General features: G+C 35.1%; 1 protein-coding gene across 2 annotated transcripts in view; it reads right to left on the bottom strand.

Annotated features, from left to right (window-relative positions):
* Positions 1 to 982: 982 nt before the first annotated feature.
* The window catches only part of LOC138331228 (lysine-specific demethylase 2B-like), a 35,172-nt gene continuing 13,281 nt past the window's right edge, over positions 983 to 22,873 (bottom strand). Inside the window, exons 2-17 of one of the 2 annotated variants that reach the window (XM_069278716.1) lie at positions 21,569 to 21,707; positions 21,047 to 21,125; positions 20,677 to 20,723; positions 19,994 to 20,166; positions 19,003 to 19,109; positions 18,649 to 18,742; positions 18,127 to 18,280; positions 17,721 to 17,836; positions 16,708 to 17,406; positions 15,832 to 15,915; positions 15,109 to 15,321; positions 14,200 to 14,445; positions 13,637 to 13,816; positions 12,944 to 13,273; positions 11,650 to 11,802; positions 983 to 4,988 (exon numbers count right to left, since the gene is read on the bottom strand). In XM_069278716.1, coding sequence (XP_069134817.1) covers positions 3,642 to 4,988; positions 11,650 to 11,802; positions 12,944 to 13,273; positions 13,637 to 13,816; positions 14,200 to 14,445; positions 15,109 to 15,321; positions 15,832 to 15,915; positions 16,708 to 17,406; positions 17,721 to 17,836; positions 18,127 to 18,280; positions 18,649 to 18,742; positions 19,003 to 19,109; positions 19,994 to 20,166; positions 20,677 to 20,723; positions 21,047 to 21,125; positions 21,569 to 21,707 — 4,161 coding nt within the window. In that variant the 3' untranslated portion in view covers positions 983 to 3,641. The remainder of the gene's footprint in view (positions 4,989 to 11,649; positions 11,803 to 12,943; positions 13,274 to 13,636; positions 13,817 to 14,199; positions 14,446 to 15,108; positions 15,322 to 15,831; positions 15,916 to 16,707; positions 17,407 to 17,720; positions 17,837 to 18,126; positions 18,281 to 18,648; positions 18,743 to 19,002; positions 19,110 to 19,993; positions 20,167 to 20,676; positions 20,724 to 21,046; positions 21,126 to 21,568; positions 21,708 to 22,873) is intronic. The other variant, XM_069278717.1, reaches the window with a different exon arrangement.

Below are 22,873 nucleotides of genomic sequence, written 5' to 3'. Positions count from 1 at the left end.
ACTAATATGCATCACAGGGACACGATAATAAGCTACAATTTATGTGTATTGTCCTCTGTTACCGGGGTCCGAGATAGGTTAATTCGAATAATATTTTAAAGGATTGACCTCTATCAGGGACATGGCAATATCTTAATTTCTAACACAGCGGCGCGGTGATATCTTAATTTCTAACACAGGGGCGCGGTGATATCTTAATTTCTAACACAGGGGCACGAGAACAAGTAACATACATATACTAATATCTTTCACATTAACTCTCAGCTGAATTTATCATTCCGTCCGTCCATCTATCCATCCAGAAAAAAAAGTTTATTTTCAGCAGTGTGATTCGGTTGTTTCTTCTTCATAATTTGTCAACACTCATGTAATAGTTAAATGGTATAAAATAAAATATGTTATTATCTCAAATGATAGAAATAGCAGGGAATAAGAATGGAACCTTGTGGTATCCCTATATCAACTTCTCAGAAAGTTGAACTAGATTTTGCGAACAAAAAATCCTCTGATCGTTTATTTTTCATCTATAGATTTGAACCCGAGGCACTCTCCACGATAACATTTTTATTTAAAGATGCTCCACCGCTGACAAATGGTATTTTTTCACTATCAAAAACAGAAGCAGACGATTTAGTATTTTTCTTCCGCTACAAAAGTTACTTAATTTACACCATTACCACCATTGAAAAAGTTCGAGCTTCTTATTTTATTTCAAGTTAAAAATATGAAAGATATTTAATTGCATCCCGAAAAAAATTCGTGGCACTATATCCTAAACAATTATGAAAATGGTCATAAAAAGGTAGTCATAATTTTAACGAATGTAAAATTTCATCAAATTTGACTAACACAAAAATAAAACGTCCAAATGGATGAATGGTTATCTCCCATGACTGTATGTCTTTGATTTGCAGACGATAGAAAACGGCAACATTTTTGATGTTGTTTGTTCTGACGAGCAAATAAATTCTGAAAACGTACATCATCATATATAACTTTATTACCGTCACCATAAAAATGCTGACAAAACTATCTGACATTGGATATGGAGCAACAATAACAATTAGGGTCAAGGTCATCATCATATGGGTGTTTAACCAATCAGAGACAACTTCCGCCAGATAATTAACCAATCAATATCAGGATCAAGTTTAATTCAACATTCCTTAACTTTTTAACTCTAAATTTTCATTTGAAAAGAATTGTAGAAGTTGAAATTTTAAGTTAAGGAGATTTCTTGAGCTTTTGTAATGCTCTTCTATATCGAGTAAGTTAAAGCATACCTAAAGTTTAAAAAAAAATAATGTTGATAAAAATGTGTAGAAATACATGTACATAACATAATTCTCCAATTTGAAATCAAAGTCGCTCAAAATAACTTAACAATTTTGATATAACATCAACCAAAACTTTAGCCAACAAAACATTGGACATTTTGTTCAATTATCTATTATTTAGGTTAACAGCTTTGATTTTAATAGTGGATGAAAGCCTAAATTCCCTGACGAAATTAACCGACCACAGACAGAACAAAAACTTTCTTGGTCGCAAAAAAACATGTCAGATAACTAAAACACTTATCAGGCCAGAATGTGACTCCAGCTTATTACGATAGTGCCCATATTAAAATAATGAAACCATGCACATTTAGCCATTGTTATATATATCGTATATTTCAACATCACTTTTAACACGATTAACAAACAACGACCAATATTGATATCATAACGGTTAGTGGTCAGTCCTAAAATATTTCTTTTTCTTATCACAGGGGGTTGTACACAAGCAGCACAAATAGCAATCGGTTTTGCTTTACAAATCTAGGTGCAGAATGGTCTATACCAGACCACGTGATATCCTGTTACATAAGTAACGCGCAAGTGTTCTGAAACGTGTCATAATTCCATCCAATGGCATTGTCGGACACAAGTCTTCAGTTTCACGAGCAATGTTATGCCAGAAAGGAAATTTGTTATCTCCTTCAGTCATCTCAGCATAAATTATGATAGAAGCAAAACACATCAGGTTCTGTTGAATAAATCTAGATGTTCCTATTCCGTCTTTGCATATTAGAGTTACCTCCCTTAGGGGTAGGTATCCATTGTGACGTCATTATTTTGTAAGCGAAATTCACACCGTTTTCTATCTTGACGTTACGCTCGTAAACACATGACGTTACAATCAATACCTACCCGCAAGGGCAGATAACTTTGTCAAATGCAAATACAGAATTGTGTCTTTGTCCGTTTTATTTTTGATAAAAAAGCCACATGTATGAGATAATATGTTCTTCACGGACTTCGTATTTCGAGACAAAGCACATGTAGTTAAAAACGTAAATAATGAGTAATAATTTTCTTTTTCAAAACATATTTCTGATGCCCATCAAATCAAAATTTTCCATCGATAAATTAGCTTTCTAAAATTAAATGATAATGAATCAAATATATATAAGGCAAACAAATGTCTGTTTAGGGTTACACGACCGACCCTAATTTTTACCCCGATCCTACTTTTCTACGAAATAAAAAACAAAAGTCGGGATTTCGATCCTAGACTCCGGTTCTGGCCAATGTTTTAGAGTGAAAGACACTAAAAAAAGACCTACCGACCGTATTTTTTCTTTTTGCCAATGTAACCCTAAACAGACATTTTTGGCCTAATTATTGAAATATTATTTAACATGTTTGTATTCAGGAAGGCCGTGCGAATGTTTACCAAAATACCAAATAAACAATTCTAACTACCGACCGCTAGCTTGTCGTCTCGACTCTATCCAAAATAGGTCATGAAGTCTTGAAACATTTTCTAAATCCACTTCACCACATTTCAGCAATACCAAAGACAAAATGTTGGCGCCGTGTTTAATAGAACTTGAATTATATATCTATGACTATGACAGAAGAAATGTGGTCTGAAATTCGTTGGCCGTTTCAAGAGGATCTGATCGCAGGGCAATATTACATAGAAGGCCTATGTAAGAAGAATGGGTTTTGTAAGTTCTCGCCATAACACTACAATGTACTAGGTATATACAATGCACATCACCTGGCAAGTTACACAACGAAGTCACCGCAAAGGCGACTACAAGGGTAGAAAAAGCAGACGTTTAGCATACTGTTGATTATCAACATTTTCATTTAAAGCGAGCATCAAGACGATAACACTGGTAAAACTTGGTCTCAATTGCAACATCTAAGGAATTTTAATTCCAGCAATTATTATAAATCAATTGCAACATCTAAGAGAAATACCGCAATTAATTTCCGAAGATTGTCGGAATCTAAGTTTCTCCAAGATGTTGCGATTGATTTCCGAAGATTGCCGGAATGTTACGATTGAGATTGTTCGATCAATTTATTACAGTTTTTACATGTTTGCTAATGATAACTGTATTCAACGATTCAAAATTTGTCCGACTATGTTATGTTCTGTTTTGTCAATCATGTATATTTACAAATGATTTAAATCACGTGACTTTGTAATGTACATTTGCATGTGGAGTAGGAATTGTTTGATGTCGGATCACGACAAATTTACAAAGATGACGGCATAGAAAAACGGTGGAGTTTGATTTTACATAATGTTACCATGTAGTGCTACATTTGCCATGTTGTTGCCAATGAAACAACAGGTTAATGTCACGTGATGTAGGTAATGTTGGATGTAGAGGAGGCCTTCACAAACTGGTTTTTCGAGATACCTGTACAGTTTCTAGCGACTACAAGTCTTAACTTGTTGCACGCGGATAAGAGGTCAAGGACAGCCTCTGTAATTCGCCGACAACCAGAGATGTCTATCTTTCTGATTGTCTTGCGAATGGACCAGTGCGGCGAAAGAAGTACTTCCATGCCTGCATTTGAGAGTTTCGTGCAGTAACTAAGATCCATATTTTCCATCCTCGTCAAATGTTCCGCCATCAAAGCAAGCGACGAATCGGTTATTCCTGTTCCCGCCAAGCATAGCACTTTCAGACAATGCAGACGACTGACGTCGTGCATGCCGGGTATTCGCTCTGTAGGTGGTGTAATGATGTCCTGAAAGCCGTCTTCCGTCAGACCCGCCACCCAGTTCAGATTCAGAGTTGCAAGTAGTGGGCAGGATAAACAGAGAGCGCTGACGGTCGCCCAGGAACAAGACGCGAGCGACACCTCCTTCAGTTGTGGAATGCGCGGAAGTAGCCACGACAGTTGATCTTGTGTCATAGTGACAGAGTCGAGTTTAAGTGAGAAAGGCTGCCTCTTAACGATGCCGATGAGATGAGTTTGAACCACTCGTTTATTACTGAGGTCTATGTACTTCCAGAGAGTATGGTGCAAGCACCATCGATACCACAATTTATTCACAGCCATACACCGAGCAAGGTCGGAACTAGACAAGTAAGAAAATATTTTGAGCCACATCATCCTCTTGAGGACATGTTTACGGCCGGTATTTAGTTCCAAATGATCTGGGGGAGGAGACGGTGGAGCAGGTCTAACTACATACCGCTCCAACACGACTTTCGGCTCCTTTAGATTCAATTGTGCATGATCAAACGCACCGCTCTTACCAGGCAGAGGTGCAGCACTTCCGGATCCTTTTCCCGTCTGCGCAGTGCTTCTGCCTGTCGGACCGGCCGTGGCAGACCTAACTGTTGATAGAGGACGGGAGTTCGAAGGCGAGAAATCTGGAGCTGCACCCGCGGCAGCAGACTTCGCAGACAGCTTCTTCCTTTTCACTCCCGATCCTACCCTAATGTTTTGCCGAGGAGGAGACGCAGTTTCTTTTTCTTCTGGTTCAAGTTCACCGACGTACACTAACAGTTTTCTTGGGGACTTTTTGTGACGCCCCGCACTCTCGGGAGTATCCTGAACCCCTGACCCCCCGGGAGAGCTATTTTGAGGCCTCGGGCGGAGTTTTCCACTACTACCACCACCAGCAGGCGACGGACCGGCGAACCTCGTCTTTTGGATATGTTTTGGCGATCCAGTAGGCGTAGACAGAGCCTGCAAGAACAAGAGCTACGGTGAGTGCTCAGTTTCTAGAATACTAAGGATTTCTAGAAATATTCTTAAATATTTTATCCATATCTAACACAATATAAAGAGCTATGAGTTTGGGAAATGAGAACGCGAAAAGTTGAGAATTGAATGTACTTCCCTCATGAACTTATATTTTATTAACTCATGAACTTTTATTTGTGAAGGATATTGATCTTTTACAACTTTACATGTAATACTATATTAATGTTTGATCTCATTTAACGATACCTTTCTAAACTGCGGTTGTTTGCATCTTTACTCTATAGTTAAGACATAAAACAAATGCTCAAATGCAGATCAATGCTCAACTAGCCTACTGTGTACGGGTCGGTCTGGATCATTACGGGCTGTTTGAGAAACAGATAGTACAACCACTTCGTCTCCATTGCAAAATGTGCATCCCGTATGTATCCATCGATTTTTTTATCTTTCATTACTAATACTGGTAGCAAATAATCGAATTTTGTTCTGGAACCAAGTAATTAAAAACATTTTTTATTGTTTTCTGCACCGTACTTGATTTCTTACAAAGGCCTGTCTACGAATCCTACCGAAAGACCACAATACATAAAAGATCGCGGAGCATGTGTAAAAGGCTGTGAGGCTGTTAAGGAATTTACAACAATACTTTAATAATAATCAATTGTTTATTAAAACTTGGGTTACAAGAGCTGCCATCAACTGAAATATTAAAACTATTAATATAACAGGGAAGTCCCTGCCTTAATGGACACGTCACTGCTTCCTATGGAACACGGATTTAATCATGTTTGTTAAAGCTAGATCTACAATATTAATTGTGCATATCAACTTTCTCAAAACATGCCCCAAAAATTATGTACAAGGATAAATTACTGGTCACAACTTATAATTAAGCACTGTGATTTTTTGTGAACATTTTTCATTGGAATAATATTCATGGATTTTCTGATAAAAAATGTCACTCATTCTTAAACAAACACATTAACCCGCAACGTTATCCTGAAACAAAAATGCAAATTCAAACTAAACTGAACTCACTCTGTAAATGAACAGTTGCTATCATGGGATGCCTTGAGTACCAGGAAACATATCCAGTTCAAATATATATGATAAATCATTGAGAGATTCCATTCAATATCACAAAACCTTTCCACGTATAAACAACAGATCCCAGAGGGATCTATGTCTGACAATGGAAAGAGGGATCTTTTCTCTGCTTTTCAAACTTTTGCAAACATACTACATATAAAATTTGAGACAGATCGCTTCAGTACTTTCTGAGAAATAGCAGTAACAAACTTCAACTATCAAAATCCAAGATGGCTCCTTGGCGGCCATCTTGTAAATCGATCGGTCCCAAATCGAAATATGCACAACTAGGGCCATAGAGGAACCTATATATGAAATTTGAGACAGATTCATTCAATACTTTCTGAGAAATAGTGATAACAAACTTTAACTATCAAATTCCAAGATGGCAGCCTGGCGGCCATTTTGTTGACCGATCGATCCAAAAACGCATTATGCACAACAAGAGCCCTAGGGAAACCTACATATGAAATATGAGAAAGATCCCTTCAGTACTTTGTGAGAAATAGCGATAACAAACTTTAACTATCAAATTCCAAGATGGCAGCCTGGCGGCCATTTTGTTGACCGATCGATCCAAAAACGCATTATGCACAACAAGAGCCCTAGGGAAACCTACATATGAAATATGAGAAAGATCCCTTCAGTACTTTGTGAGAAATAGCGATATTAATCTTTAACTATCAAAATCCAAGATGGCTGCCTGGTGGCCATTTTGTTGACCGATCGATCCAAAAACGCATTATGCACAACTAGGGCCCTAGGGGAACCTACATATGAAATTTGAGAAAGATCCCTTCAGTACTTTCTGAGAAATAGCGATAACAAACTTTAAGTATTAAAATCCAAGATGGCTGCCTGGCGGCCATCTTGTTAACCGATTGGTCCCAAAATGCAATATGCACAACTAGGGCCCTAGGGGAACCTACATATGAAATTTGAGAAAGATCCCTTTAGTACTTTCTGAGAAATAGCGATAACAAACTTTAAGTATTAAAATCCAAGATGGCTGCCTGGCGGCCATCTTGTTAACCGATTGGTCCCAAAATGCAATATGCACAACTAGGGCCCTAGGGGAACCTACATATGAAATTTGAGAAAGATCCCTTCAGTACTTTCTGAGAAATAGCGATAACAAACTTTAAGTATCAAAATCCAAGATGGCTGCCTGGCGGCCATCTTGTTAACCGATTGGTCCCAAAATGCAATATGCACAACTAGGGCCCTAGGGGAACCTACATATGAAATTTGAGAAAGATCTCTTCAGTACTTTCTGAGAAATAGCGATAACAAACTTTAAGTATCAAAATCCAAGATGGCTGCCTGGCGGCCATCTTGTTAACCGATTGGTCCCAAAATGCAATATGCACAACTAGGGCCCTAGGGGAACCTACATATGAAATTTGAGAAAGATCCCTTCAGTGCTTTCTGAGAAATAGCGATAACAAGAATTGTTAACGGACGGACGGACGGAAGGACGGACGGAAGGACGGACGGACCACGGACAAAAAGCGATTTGAATAGCCCACCATCTGATGATGGTGGGCTAAAAAAACACCTTTATGGTTACCATGGATACCACAAGATATTTTCTGTTCCCATGGATACCACAAAACAATCTCATTCGTCCATGGAAACAGTAAAGCCTTTCTGATTCCTGAAAATACCACAAAACTTTCCAGCTAACGTGGAAAATGATGCCCTTTCTGGTTCACGTTAAAATGATGAGAACTTTGATTTCCATGGATACGCAAAACTTCGTGAATCTCAAAGATACCACACCTAAACATTCTGTTTCTCTCATAGATACCATGGAAAAGTTTAGACTTTTTTATGTTTTGTTACTGCTTTTTTGTGAAAATATACATAATGTCCGATACTTGACATAACACCAGGGAAAACGCAGTGACCTAACCAATAATCCGAACTAACTTAAAAACTGTATACTTCGTGCAATACACATGAACTATGAACTTAACTTTTCCCAATATGGGATTGAACCAACATTTTCAAAATATCAAATTGAAAGGGAAAAAAATCAAGGTCAATCATTTCATATAAAATATATACAAAATACCTTCTTTTCTTGAGCAAATACGAGCAAATTTTATGTCATGACAAACATACATACTTTTTTCATGATAATTTACATATTCACATTTCAGATTGTGTGATGAACTTCCAGCGATATATAAACCATAGAGTCAGTTATCTTCGCTAGTCAATATCAAGATTTTTATTTTAAAACAAGAACATGTAAGTCTTAAGAATTAGAATTTTGTTAACTGTCCTATACATTATAAAATAACATCCACACCTTACCCATTTCATATCATTTCATTTCACAATCATATTAATATTTGACAAAATGTCATCTCCGCAAAAATGATGGTCCTAACAGTATATTGGGGTGATGAATTCTACAGACCGTATTCGACCCAATAAGAGTATTTATCCTTAATAGCGACCCTCTCCCTTTTTGAGACTTCATTTTCAAGTATATTATACACTGATTTCAATACAGACTCAAACTGAAAAGGTTTAGCTATTTGATTTATTTCATTTGGCCTACAAACTGTGCAATATTTTTTGAAGCAACCTGGACGCTTATTGGGTCGAATATGGTAAGTATAAATGAACATGGATAAATGATCATGCCTGGGACTCAGAGTGAAAAGTTTTTACACGTTGGCATGTGGCTTTTAAAAAAGTTACTTTGTAGCATAGAAATTCTGAAGACTTACCCTGAGCTTCCTGGCAATGTAATTTCTAAATGAAAAAATTGGGTGACAGACCAAGTTTTTTTTCAAGTTTAAAAATATTTTCATTCCACTTTTTAGTTCATCTGTCTCTAGATAAAATGCAAATATGCACAAGTTCATTAGAATATGTCTCATTAACCAGTTCACCCAAAAGACGCATATAGATTCTTCTAGTTTAAAGACAGGAATAGTCCATTTTGGAATATCAGGGGTGAATGAGTTTGAAGTTTTATCAACTTGCTACCCACAAGCCAATAGTTGAGTCGCCCATTGTAAATTTAGAGTGCTACGATCACTTTGAGCCCTGCATGCTCATCTCTTAAAAATTGATGAATCAAATTGATTCATTCCCACTAAAATCAGGCTCCGATTTCTCAAAACAAAAGTGCAGACTTAGGTTAAAACTTACGTTTTCTCCTTATGTATCTTATATGAAAAATTCTGACTACACAGAGTTTTTTTTCATGTTTGGAGAAATCGGATCCAGATAAAATCCAGTAAAGTTCATTTACAGTACGTATAAAAGAAGGCAAGATGGACAATTACTGACCACAAATATTTCCCAATTATAATGAAGGATAGGCTGGAAAGCTTTAGGAACATTTAGCGCAATTTGTATTATTACAAATTCTGCCATAAATTAGCATCAATTACGTATTTACAAAGCATTGAGGTAGGCGCTTGTACAAGGCATTTTTTATCTTATCAATTCATTCCACTCTGGGAGATTGATTTAGAAATATATCATCCAAATTTTTCAGTAGTCTGAATATTTCAATACTACATGTAGCTACTTTGCTTTGCATGTATATTGGATTTCTAAAAAAAGGATTTACAACATAAATAAAGTAAATAAAGTTTCTAAACTTGTCACTAGCAAACTGTTGTGTATTTTTTGTGTTTTTCCCCTACTTTGGAAAATCACTAAAATTTGAAAACATTTTACTCACATGTTACCTTAATACCAAAGGCAGAAACAAAAAACACCTCTAAATATCAAAAGTTTAAACCAGTTGTAAGTAAAATTTTTGAACACTTTTAAACAGAAGCACATTAAATATGTTGAGGGACAAACAAACTATCCACTTAATTCCTAAAAATTATATACAATCTATGTGAAATAGAAATAAATTCTTTATACATAATCTACAGCGATGTGTCTTCCATCACACTTGGTTATAATTGTTTCATTCCCTTCACCCTAAATTAATGTCTTCATCATTTTATGTGGTTGTCAAAATCAAGAAATAAAAGAACGTGTGTAAATTAAAAACTATTAGATTGTTAAAATATAATCAAATAATAATCAAATATCAAAGTGCTATCAATGTGCTATGAAAATAAAACTATCTACATACTTTTTTAATTAACCCAAATAAACATCAGCCATGATTATATCTATCTAATAAATAAACACTTGCAAAAAAGATTCAATCAATATTCAAAATATTCAAATCAATAAATGATAAAAGGCAACAATTGGCTTGTAAGGCTTCCTGCAGCGCTTGAGTATGTAAAAATAGTTTTACCTATTATGACCTTTTTAAAATGAATAGTTGGTCAAAGAAAGGCTAAAGTCGGTAAAAATGGTTCTCATATATATCCAGTAAAATTTCTTAAGAAATCATAAAATAAAAATACCCATCAAAATTGCTCGGCATGCGAAGAAATTAATTTGTATAATAGAAATCCTTAAAGGTCCTCCCGACTGGTAACGTTCTGTTGATTTTTCCACACAGCCTCGGTTTCAAAATGTCAATGGTCAAAACTGGACAACGTAAGCAGAAATTGGCCGTCGTTTTGATATGCAAGGACTTTTGGAAGGATAATAAATGCACTTTAGACTAATTTTCTTTGCCCGACTATTCACTTTAAAGAAAAAAAGGTAAGTAATTTCAAAATTATATAGCACAATGATGAGGATGATAGTTGAATCTGGAACCTTCAAAATCTAGACCATTGAAAACTCATATGAGTAAAATGAACTCTCCCTATTTTATGCTGAAAGAGCTCATAATGAAATTTCAGATGAGAAATAGTTCACTCATTCACCCCTAAAAACACACTTAGACTCTTCCAAATCAAAGAACTAGAACAGTTTATTGTGAAATTTCGGGGGTGGATGAATTAAAATAGCTAGTCCCTCACATTCATTGCCCAGTTACACTACATTCCTCCCTCCTTCAAGAATGTCTTTGAACCCAAAGATACCAGAGATCTTACACAATTTTTGGCATTATTGTTGCCCATCAGATGAAGATAAATCAAAACATGAGATCAAAACTTCGATTAAGGAAACATCATGCATGTGTTTGAAAGTCTCAATCTTTTTTTCTTTTTATTTTCGTGTTTGTGGCTGTTGAACAATTGCAGTTTTTTTTTTGTGTCATTCACTGAATGCATCCTGAGTGTAACTTTACTGAATACTGAAATAATAATGTGTAAGCTCTGAAAACAATAGCAATAACACAAAGATAGTTCAAGTTTCAAAGTCAATCAACCAAGATTTTTTAAAGATGAATTTATCTTTCGTGATTCCATGTATATATGAAAAAATAGTTAAGGAAAACAGAGACACAAAAATTATCTCCTTGTTTCCATTTTAGAGAGCAACTTTCCTAAATGGGAGTCAAAAAACACATGAATATACAACACATCCTTTTATAAAACTAAAAGAATTGAAGAAAGGACAATTGGAAACCCAACAAAATGAACACCTGAATGAAAATGAAGTTTTAGGGGGCTGGAAGGGCAGAATGAAATCAATCCAAATATCGACGTGGAATAACTACCTCACGCCGTGCCCGTTTCCGAGGCATGTCCGACGACATGTTTTCATCTGTGAGCTGCGGAGACTTCTTCACTGTCCTGCCCGATCGAGTGATGACTGGAATGCCCGCTAGCTGTTCTGGCGGACTCAGACTGTCGATCAACTGGTCTCTCTTCTAAAATTAAAAACAAATGTATGACATTAGCTATATTATAAATAAGAGACACACAGGGCCTGTATCACTCACCTGAATAGAGTAATGATTATGGCAAAATGCTAAACTATGATAAAGTAGGGAATCAAAAACTTTTTTCTATCACACCTGTAATCATATTGCTTTGTCTTTATTCAATTTACTGGACATTTTTGTGATATTTCCCTGTTTTGGACTCACCATTCCTGTCCAAGAGGGTGAGGGCCAGAAAGTGAATATTTGATCAGATATTTCCTCTTCCCAAATAATTTTGTCTAACCAATTTCAAATTGGTTAAAATCCATGGAGAGCTTTATGAGTTGTAGAAATTTAAGCAAATTACCTCTATTTTCCCTATTGCGTCCTGCCCCTGTACCCATGGGGGTAAATCACCATTCATACAAAATCTGTTCCCCTCCACAAAGTATGTTTCTGACAAAATTTATTTAAAACTTTATGACCAGTAGTGATTAAATGAATAAACTCTTTTTCTTCTGTAAGGCCCAACCCCCCCTGCCTAAGGGAGGTCAGAGTCAACATATATAAAAAGTCTGATAAAAGGAAGACAATTGAAATCTGGTAAAAAATTTTTCCTCAATTTTTCTTTTACATGTAGCTTCCATTTCTTGGAGCATAGACAAGGGGAGAAAACTGGTAAAACCTTAGAAATAAGTCAGTGACTTGATTTATTGACATTTTCACAGGTTTCGGGTGGAGGAGACGAAGCAAGAGATCACAAAAAGATATCAATGCATTGAATGGAAAGTATTTGAAAAATGCAGATTTGAGTTAGAGTTACTGTAACTAAAATAAAATCTGTTACGTATAAAAACATTAAATCAAATTGACACAAAAATAAGACAGTTTACAGTTGAAGTCGTAGTATTTTGTTTGTTTTTTCTCTCTCTTTTTTAGTTTTGAGCGTGAATTTAAGTTAATTGAGCAAAAAGTAATTTCAAGTTGGTCTATCGATGTATATAAAAGCTTTTTGCAGTTTTGGTTTTCATTCTGAATATAGATCGACCAAATTACATTTACTCTCTAGTTCAAGCTTTAAATAAACATGACATTTATAATTTTTATATTTATAGCAAAATATCAAGTTATGCTTTGACATGCTTACCCTTTTGACTGGAGATTTTTTCAACTTGAGCTGCCCAGACGATTTGAGACTGCTGTTGGGCTTCAACTGAACTGGAGACGATTTTATTTGACCTGTTGATCTCCGTTTTGTCATTATGGAATGAAGAGGCCGTCTTTGTTGAATTTGCTGCCCAGATAGTCGCCTAAGTTTCACTTTCTTGAGAGGACTGCGACCCTTTTTCAGGTTTCCCTGAGACAGTGTCTTTTTCATTGTCTTTTTTCTCTTTACATCTTTAACACTGTCCGCCTCTGGTGTCACTTCTTCTTCCTCCGTTGTCTGGTTTTCCTCATCCATCTCTGAATCTTCCTGCTTAAATCCAAAATGAAAAATTCATATTTTGTTTTTTAAATTTATCTTATTTTAATTGATGAAATACTAACCCAGATGAAAATATTGACTCGGGTCAACATTTAATGGGGGTGAAAATTTTATATGACACCGGTATATTTAAAACTTATAAAAAACTCTTCTTCTGATGACTTGGATTTAAGTATGCAAGTGGTCTTAAAGTCGGAGGATTTCAGAGTGCCTCTAAGGAAAAGTTTAAGATAGGGCAGAAAATCCCTGACCTTTTTACATCCAGGGATAAAGGTTCCACATGGCAATGTTGCTCAACTGGACATTTACCTAGTGAAGCAAACTATGAAATATGTCATATATTGCTGTTTGTACCTTGAGATCTGTGAAGTCAGTCGCAGCCGATGTTGTTTGGCGTGATGTCACCCTTTTGCCCTCGGAGGAATCTTCATCCTCCATTTTGATAACGTTGCTGGTCTCTGCACCCGGGGAATCACATGACATACTTGTCTCCCCTAATTTCCCTGTTTTTCCCACACCTTTAAAGATTCTCGGCTGCAAAATAAAACTTCCTCATTTACTTCATGTGGTTAGAACACAGATTATCTTATTTCTATAAGTTGTATATTCTTAATCACTTATTTATAAATACATTCCCTATCTCAATATCATCCAATTTGTTTCATCATTCTTTGAATCAAGGATCTTCTTTCCTCAATTAATATATATGATTTCCATTAAGTAAAATTTAATTTTAAACCTTCAAAAGTACAAATATATTGAAGTTCATCCACAATTAAATAAAAACACCTTTATAGTATAAATATATCATTAGATTAAAATTCAATGCCAAAATCTGTTTTAAAGTACAAGGCAACAACCAAAAGTCATTTCACTTTTGAAAAAAAATAATTTTAAACACCAGTGAGCCTTATTACCTTCAGCTGTCCCTGTTTACCGTCGTGACAACACTTCGGACACTCCCAGCTGTTTGGCAGATCCTCATTCACCTTGCCGTTGTTGTCTAAATTTTCAAACTTCTGTTTGAGACATGACGGGTGGACAATCTCCCAGCAGATTCCACATTCCATCAGCGTGGTAGTGGACTCGTCGGAACTGTCCGACTCCTTGATACGTTCATCCTTACCACAGATCATACACACAGCGGCGTGGGGGATGACAGGCTAAACACAAAGACAATCAAGGGATTTTATTTCTATAGAGACACAGCACTTTGCAGAGTCTAAATGAGAGGTATGATAAATGTATGTATTTCACATCTGTTAAGTTTAATATATCTTGAGAATTAATTTTTTTTGAAATTTTGTAGCAATTTGACAGAAAATAATGTATGAAATATCATATTTTAAGCAAAATTCTACTGTAAATGAGATTATTTTTACGCGGTACAAATTTTCACCCAATTTCCTGAGACATCTCAAGCATGTACATGAATAATTGTTTTAATATATTACTTGAGTCCACTATTGTCAGTAAGAGCCCTTTGTTGCCAATTTATTTTCATTTCATCTTTTTAACACAAAAACATTTTAATACCCCATAACATCAATACATTTGAAAGCTGCAAAGGTTGGGGCCTTAGGGTCAGCCGCCTTAATATCAATGGTCGCAAATTTAAGCTTTCAACAATCTGTTGAAAATAACAAGGAGTCAAAATACAGTACATGTATGTAATGTGTAAATAAGTATTTCACAGTTATTTGATTTGTCAAGAATATACATGCCTAAAATTCATTTGTTGCAGACAATCTTTAACCACTTTTATATTCCCATCGCAGCTCATGAATATGAGTTTATTTTTCAAAAAATACATCAAAAATACTTACAGCCAAACACTGTCTACTGATGCACGACTGTTTCATCCGGCCGGGTCCACCATATTTCTTCATGTCCTTACAGAAGTTACATTCTCCACAGTCCGTTCTTGTGCACGGCTCGCACTTCTTACAACGCGTCCTACGCCGACGTACCCCTGACGATGGACTTCCCTTGCCGGCAGATTTCTTAGGCCCAGACAGCTTCATCTTAGGCTTTATTTTCTGTGAAAACATTGATCAATTGGGCTTATATTAATCTGATGAAATTCTTATTCTTTACTGTGAGGATACGACTGTCAATCAAACTACCAAAATTCAGAATATATAATGTATATGTTTTGTGTCAAAAATACAATTTTTCGCAGTTACATTTTTTGAAGCTTTGCTATCCTATTGGTGTCCAATATAATTTTGCCCGATGTATTTCCAAAGTTTTAAATACAGCCTACGGTTCCTGACTGAATGCAGGGCATCCAGTAGACCCCCAAGAGTATGTTTTTGACTGATGAAAATCAGATTTGACTCTAGGGTTTTAAGCTTTTGTCTATATGTCATTTGTTTTGACTCCTGAAATTTCTCAGAAATGATAGTTTGACTTCTGAAACTGCTGAAAGTCAAGGGTCAACTGATCTTAATGAATGCCCTGGGATAAGACAAAAATTTTCGGTGAGCAAGTTTATTTGAATCAGTAAACTTTGGAGACACATGAACATGCGAGGAAAGTTGTCGTACCTTTTTTGATGGAGGCCAGTATAACACAGGTTCACCAGTAACAGCTAGGGAGGGAGTATCTCCAGCGTGATCCACCAAAAATTGCTGTTGATTAATTAATAAAGTTAATTAATTCAGAATTTACATTCACCCATTTCTATATCTTATTCATTTTCCTATTGTGACAATTATAATGAATAATTACACTTATGTCCCCTAAAAAATAATTACTTGTTTTAAGTTGATTGGGAAGCACAGGATTAATCAATAATAGGTTCAATTAAGCTTAAAGATGCTCCACCGCCGATAGAGCATAAATGATAATCATCACTTGAACAATAATTGGTGTTTAATCATGTAAATTTATGTCTAATTAACACAAAAAATAATATACAATAATTTGTTTTGCCTTTGGTGCATACACAATCAGTACGTCATTCCATATAGGATATAGCGTCAAGAAATTTTTCGAGATGCAATAAGTTATTTTTTGTATCTTTAACTTGAAATAAAATTAGAAGCTCAAACTTTTCAATGGCGGTAATGGTGTAAAGTAAGTAACTTTTGTAACTGAAGAAAAATACTAAATCGTCTGCTCCTGTTTTTGATAGTGAAAAAAATACCATTTGTCAGCGGTGGAGCATCTTTAAGTAAGTAACAATAAAAGAATTTTCAAAACTCCTAAATATATGATCAATACAGAATCAATATAGTATATGTATGTCTCTAGATATTTATCCACATTTATCAGAATCTTTGTTTTTGATGGGTTTGAAACTTTAAATTTACTTATTGCTTCGATTTCATCCCTATAATTTTGCACTTTGCACCTAGTTCCAGTTTTCAAATTGAGTTCATAGCGTGACATGAGGTGAACAGGTTTATTGCTATCCATACCTTTGCTTCTTCTAGCAGAACATCTGGCTCCAATAGCTCCTTGGGAACACCTTTCTTGCTTGGTGCTAGCCCTTCCAGCCACTCAATCAGTGCATGCAGTCCTTTTAACTCCCATTTAGTCAGATGTACCCACTTGTGTGGCTTTGAGCCACTCATTCCACTACTCTCACTCACATCAGCACTCGCAACTTCCATTTTACTAATACCACTAAACGCTGGCTTCTCCACTTTCTTGTCTTTTTCCGTCTCGCCATCAGTTAAGTTATCAACAACCATATCTTCAGGCCTTTCGTAGATCTCCGTATCTGCCGAACTACAGCTGTCCGATGAAGATTTCCTTGGCGACCGTCGTCGGCTAGTAAAATCCTCATCATCACTCTGTGAACGTTTCATTGGCGATTGGTCAATGCGCGTGAGTTCTATTGTGACACTTTTGGCCATTTTAGGAGTTCCTGGTGTTATAACATCTTTCAAGTCAATAGGCTTAATATCCACAAATCCGTTTTCCTGAGAGCACCTCGACGGTGGGCGTGAATCGTCATCATTAGAGAAGGTTTCCATGGTGATATCATCAGTGTCCTTCTCCTCAGACGGTTTCCGCAGGCTCAGGTACTCTTTTCCGGAGACACATTTGAGATACTGAGCAAGAACGTACCATGCAATCTCAGCATAGAATGGGTAACGGAATTTCTGACGCACCTGAAAGAAGATTATTTATATTCTGAATTCCGTATTTCAATTAGAGACAAGGTAATGGTTATCTTTTAAGTAATACATTCTGAACTCTCACTGTAATTTCCCTTCTTCACTTTACCTACCTGTAAGTAACTCTAGTACAGAGTTAAACAAAGGGGAGTAACTCTACTTGATAGATCAGTATATGCATGAAGTATGACCATAACATTGAATAGAATGAAATTTAGGCTGGTTGCAGATATGAGAAGGGGACACAACTTCTCTTTGTCTAATTTAATGGGGAAAAATTCACATTTTTACGTCTTCAGATTACTCACATGAGTTTTGTCCTCAACTTCCGACACTCGCAGTTGATTTACAATGTTGTAGCTATGTAGAAAATTCCCTCCAAACACTAAAGAGTCTTTTGGAGTATATACTGCATGAATCCAACCTGTGAAATGTATACATCATATATCTAATAAAATGTTCATAAAAAAAAAAGAAAAAAAAAAAACAAAAAAAAAAGAACTTCAAAGATATACCTTTTACTAAGACATACAATCTAGCTACTGTAAATTACTTACCATTCACTATACGATTTTTGTAATTTTGTGAGAGCTCGAATGTGACTTTAAATGTTTCGCAAATAATTACATAAAATGTGTATATGAATGCATGATGGCACGTTTTAAAGGACACTTGATCGCAAATTTATGTATTCATTTACCAGATGGAATTTACCAGATGGAATGATAAAGGTATATCCTTCGTTAAGTTCAATTCGTTGACAGCCCTCCACGTGATCAGCGAGAAAGAAGTCTCCCTGTTTACCCGACAACGTCCAATTAATGTAACTGTCAATGTTCTTCTCTGTGGGAGGTATCAGCCAAAACACCTGAAATATTTTTAAAAACATCAATACCACACCTGAAATATGTTTACAAATATCAACACCGAGACAGTTTATAATTTGGGCTTATTTTGTTAATTGTCCTATTAAAACTCATTTCAGGAAATGTCTGGCATATTAAGATGTGTATGAAAGCCAGAGTACCTGGAGAAAAACCACCGACCTATAGTCAGTAGTAGAAATTTTGTGAAATTGCCACTGCTCCATGTGGGTTTCAAACTCGCAACACTGAGGTGGAGGTCTAATGGTTGACTTTTCCAACACCTTAACTAAGTATACTTGACCACAGAAAGCTTTCACTTCATTTCAAATTCAGATGTTTACAAATGTTTACAGATGTCAATGATACCTACCTTTTGTCCATGAAGGATGTGGTACCACACAGAGGTCCCACCAAAGTCAATGTGGAAGTCAGTGAAACATCCCTTCACGCTCATCAAACAGTACCTGTAGTATCAAATAATAACAAGTATATTATCAATACTTTTATTTATCTAAAAAATTTGCTTTCAATTTCTGTTGTTTTTAATATCATCTTTCTTTATTCATATTTTTAAAAAATATTTTTAAAAAATTATTTTCCAATTTCTATAAATATTTTTTTCATTTTTTTTTTTTTAATAAATTATCCAATTCTATATAAGAGTTACTTCCCTTGGGCTGTCTAAAAACATCAAAGATGATATGAGGAATGGGGGTCAACTTACTTCTGTACTTTAGGATATTTCATCCTGTCTATGATGTTGGTAGACTCTGTCTGACAATCCTTAAGGTACTGTGGCCAAACTGTGTCAACCCAATCTACCTGGCGTACCTGTCAAATTTAATATTGTATTCTAATTAACAGGTAAAATTTTATCAACACAATGTTTCTAAGTCTACCTGATTTATAGATTTATATTTATCTCGAACATTTCTTTATCTACATCAGAAATGCAATTTTAGACTTTGACCATAGTTCAGTTTAAGGTTGTCATAAAATGCAGTCCATTTCTACAATGAATTCTTCCTGAGAAGCAATCACATGACATAGGAAACAGTACATTGTGGTTCTCTAAAAGAAGATACTGACCATTAAACTTCCATATAGTCTTCCCCAACCAACACATCTTGACCCCAAACTTTAAAGTTTATCAATTTATAGGGATAGAAAATCTAATATGTTGATATTATCAGTTATTTTTCTCCTTATATAACTGGGGTAGGTAAATGACCCCATTCCCAATGAAAAACCCCTCTATTTTTTCCCAATTACAATGAAAAATTCCCAAATAAAGTCTCTGAAAAACAAACAAAACCTGAAAAGCTCTCCCTTCGTTGATTAATCTAAAACAAACTAATCTGAAACTGTAGTTTCGGCCCTCACCTTTTGATAAAATGAAACAATTTACTGTTTTACAATATCTAATCACTTATAATACCATGTTCAGTGATGGGTAACTTTTTCCCTAAACTGCTCTTTTTGCAAGTAAAAATTTACAATTTGTTACAAAATTTTTTTCCCAAAATACCCTGAAAAATCACTGATTATAGGTAGCATACATTTACGACAGAGCAGTAATCTATCTAAAAGTTGAACACACTCGACATTGCTTTACTACTATACACAAATAAGATCTTTCAAAGCACAGCAACAATCAATAACTATTGCACTATGCAGCTGATCATGAAATGTCCTCACAATATAGGAAAACATACCACTGTTGGCGATTCGACATAGTTCTCTAATTTTGTATGACTAAACTCCAGGCTGATCACATTGAGTAGCCGTTCCCGATCTGGGTTCTCAAAGTACTGGACCCATTCTCTCATAGTCATCTCCTTTCCCTTCTGTGTGGTCACGTCCATCACATCAAGGACACGTCTACTACCTGTCAATCAAAGACAAATTTCAATGACACATGTTTGTTAACGAATCACAAAATATATTTATACCGGTACATGTATTTTTAATCTTCGTCTCGTTCTTTTAACCTCTATTAAATCAAATATTGAACATTTGTGACAAACAGAACATGCCAACATTTTAATTTAACCAATGACACAGTTTGTTATATGCAGATCACTTATAATATAAGTCAACCAATCATAAAGTTTGATACAAATAGAACTAATTCTACAGAATAAACCGACCAATCATAAAGTTTGTAAATCAACCAATCATATCAATTGTTATATCTACATATGCACAAAATAAATCAACCAATCATAAAGGTTGTTACAAGGGAGAATTTCTTATAAACAGAACAAATCAAACAGTCACATTGATTGTTACATTTACAAAATAAATCAACCAATCACATAGTTTGTTACAAGGGAGAATTCATCTACAGAATAAATCGACCAATTATATGAAGTTTAAAAAAGATTTTGATACATACCCACACATTGTTTGACATCATTCACTCTGAAGTTCTGACTAGGCACTCTGTAAATAAGAGACATTAAAGCATGAATCCTTGCCTTACAACCAATGCACAGTAAAATCTTCTCAAACAATGTTAGAAGTATAGCATGAATTGACACTTTTGATCATTATATCGATATCACATATCTAAAGTTTCTCAATATCAAGCATCTAGTAAAACCTTGTAAACATTTTTGTTTTTTGATGCTGTATATTCACTTCTCCTTTCACTGTCACAGTATACAATAAATGTATAACCATTTATAAATATTATTAACTTTAAGTCCGATTCATAAGTATATCATTTATACAACGAAGTCAGCAATAAGCTCAAGAATAAATACCTCATCCCTAGTCCAGTCTTGTCATACATCACAATGGGAGATTCAAGTCCATTGGCTTGTAGGTAACCCATGTTGAACTCTGTGGAAATAAATAAACAAAAACTCAGGTAAGTTTCTCGGTATTGAAGATTAAACAAACAAGATTCATGCATGTTTCTCCAAGTATTGAAGATTATAGAAAGTTTTTATTAAAAATCACTCAAAATTTCAGACAATTTTGAAAAAGAATGCGCTTAAATTTGTTCCGATTTTGTTGCTTTGAGCAGACGATATCTCGTAGAGATTTTTTAAAACTCTTTAGAATTCGTTTGGAAGTAAAAGCATTTTTGGTTCCATCAACTTGTTGTATGATTTAATTTGGGACCATCAGAATTTGTACTTAAGAACCTTTTTAATTTTGTGCATTTCTTATATGTAAATGCCATCACATCTCCTTTCATCTTCGCCAAGTCCGTTGCATTTATGAGCTATAGTATATATTACCTAAAATTTGACTAAAATAAACTATGTATTCATACATACCATGACCTTTCATGACCTTGACGAAGTTCTTGTTGTATTTCTTCGATTGGAGTTTCTCCTCCAAATTGAAGGCTCTCTTTCCCTCGATGTCGTCATCATCGAGATCTTCATCTGTATACGTCTTCCTCTCCTTCGCTCTCTGTAACATAGTAAATATCGTAACTTTAAAAATATACTTGTCACGATGGTGATGTTTCTAGGCCCTGTAGCAGAACCCGTCTGTCAAAACGTACGATTCTTCATTCATCCCTGAAATTTTATTATGAACTATTCCAATCTCATAATGGAAAGAGTCCAAAAGTTTCTTTAGGGATGAACAAGTCTAGATCATCTGCTGGAAAAAAAAGTTTGACTTCTCGATCTAGTCTGATGGAGTCTGGTGTATGAGACTTTCAATCTATCTTGTTTTGCGGAAATTCTTAAGAAATACTAGAATCTCGCCCCTATGAATCAACAAATTAATAACAATACAAATAACTTACTCTACTACTGGTAAAGTACACCATTGTCGGATTTTAATTTATCTAAACTGAATCTGGCAGCCATTTAAAAGTATGTTATGCAATTATACTAAGCTATTCCTTTATTTTGGGCCCATATATCACACAGATTTTACTGTGAAGCTTCAGGATTTCCAAATGGTTTGAACATCGTTGTAAAAAAAAGGATATTTAAATGTCATCATTTTCTACCAGAATCGTGCTGGTTTTAATGGCCATTGACATGAGTCTAAATCATTTCCCTCGTCTAAAGACTTTAGTTCTACGTCAATGACGAATGTTACATAACACTACGGCTAGCAATACTGTTGTAAATATTTATATTTTTGATAGAATCAGTTTTAGGCTTAACATTGTCTCGTAAGTCTTATAAGGCTGGGTGTTGATATTAGTTTTATTATGCATTTGTGTATTATATGCTTGATCGTTTTATGTACATATTAACATGTGACACTTAAATAAAATATTATTGATTGATTTGTACTGATGAATGAACAAAACATTTTCATTACTATTCAATTGTTGTTTAAAGATGCTCCACCGCTGACAAATGGTATTTGTTCTCTATCAAAAACAGGAGGAGACGATTAAGTATTTTCTTCAGTTACTAAAGTTACTTGTACTGTACACCATTGCCATCTTGTCAAAGATTGAGCTTCTTACTTTACTTCACGATAAAAAGACTAAAAATAATTAATTTCGTCCCGAAAATAATCTTTTGTCTTTTTACCTAGGCCTATATGAAATTAAGGAATGATTGCCAATGTACCAAAAGCGAAAATAAATATGAAAATATATAAATATG

This window comes from Argopecten irradians, chromosome 9, assembly GCF_041381155.1.
Source record: "Argopecten irradians isolate NY chromosome 9, Ai_NY, whole genome shotgun sequence".
In the NCBI taxonomy this organism is placed as follows: Eukaryota; Metazoa; Mollusca; class Bivalvia; order Pectinida; family Pectinidae; genus Argopecten; species Argopecten irradians.
This window is presented reverse-complemented; position numbering and strand designations above follow the sequence as displayed.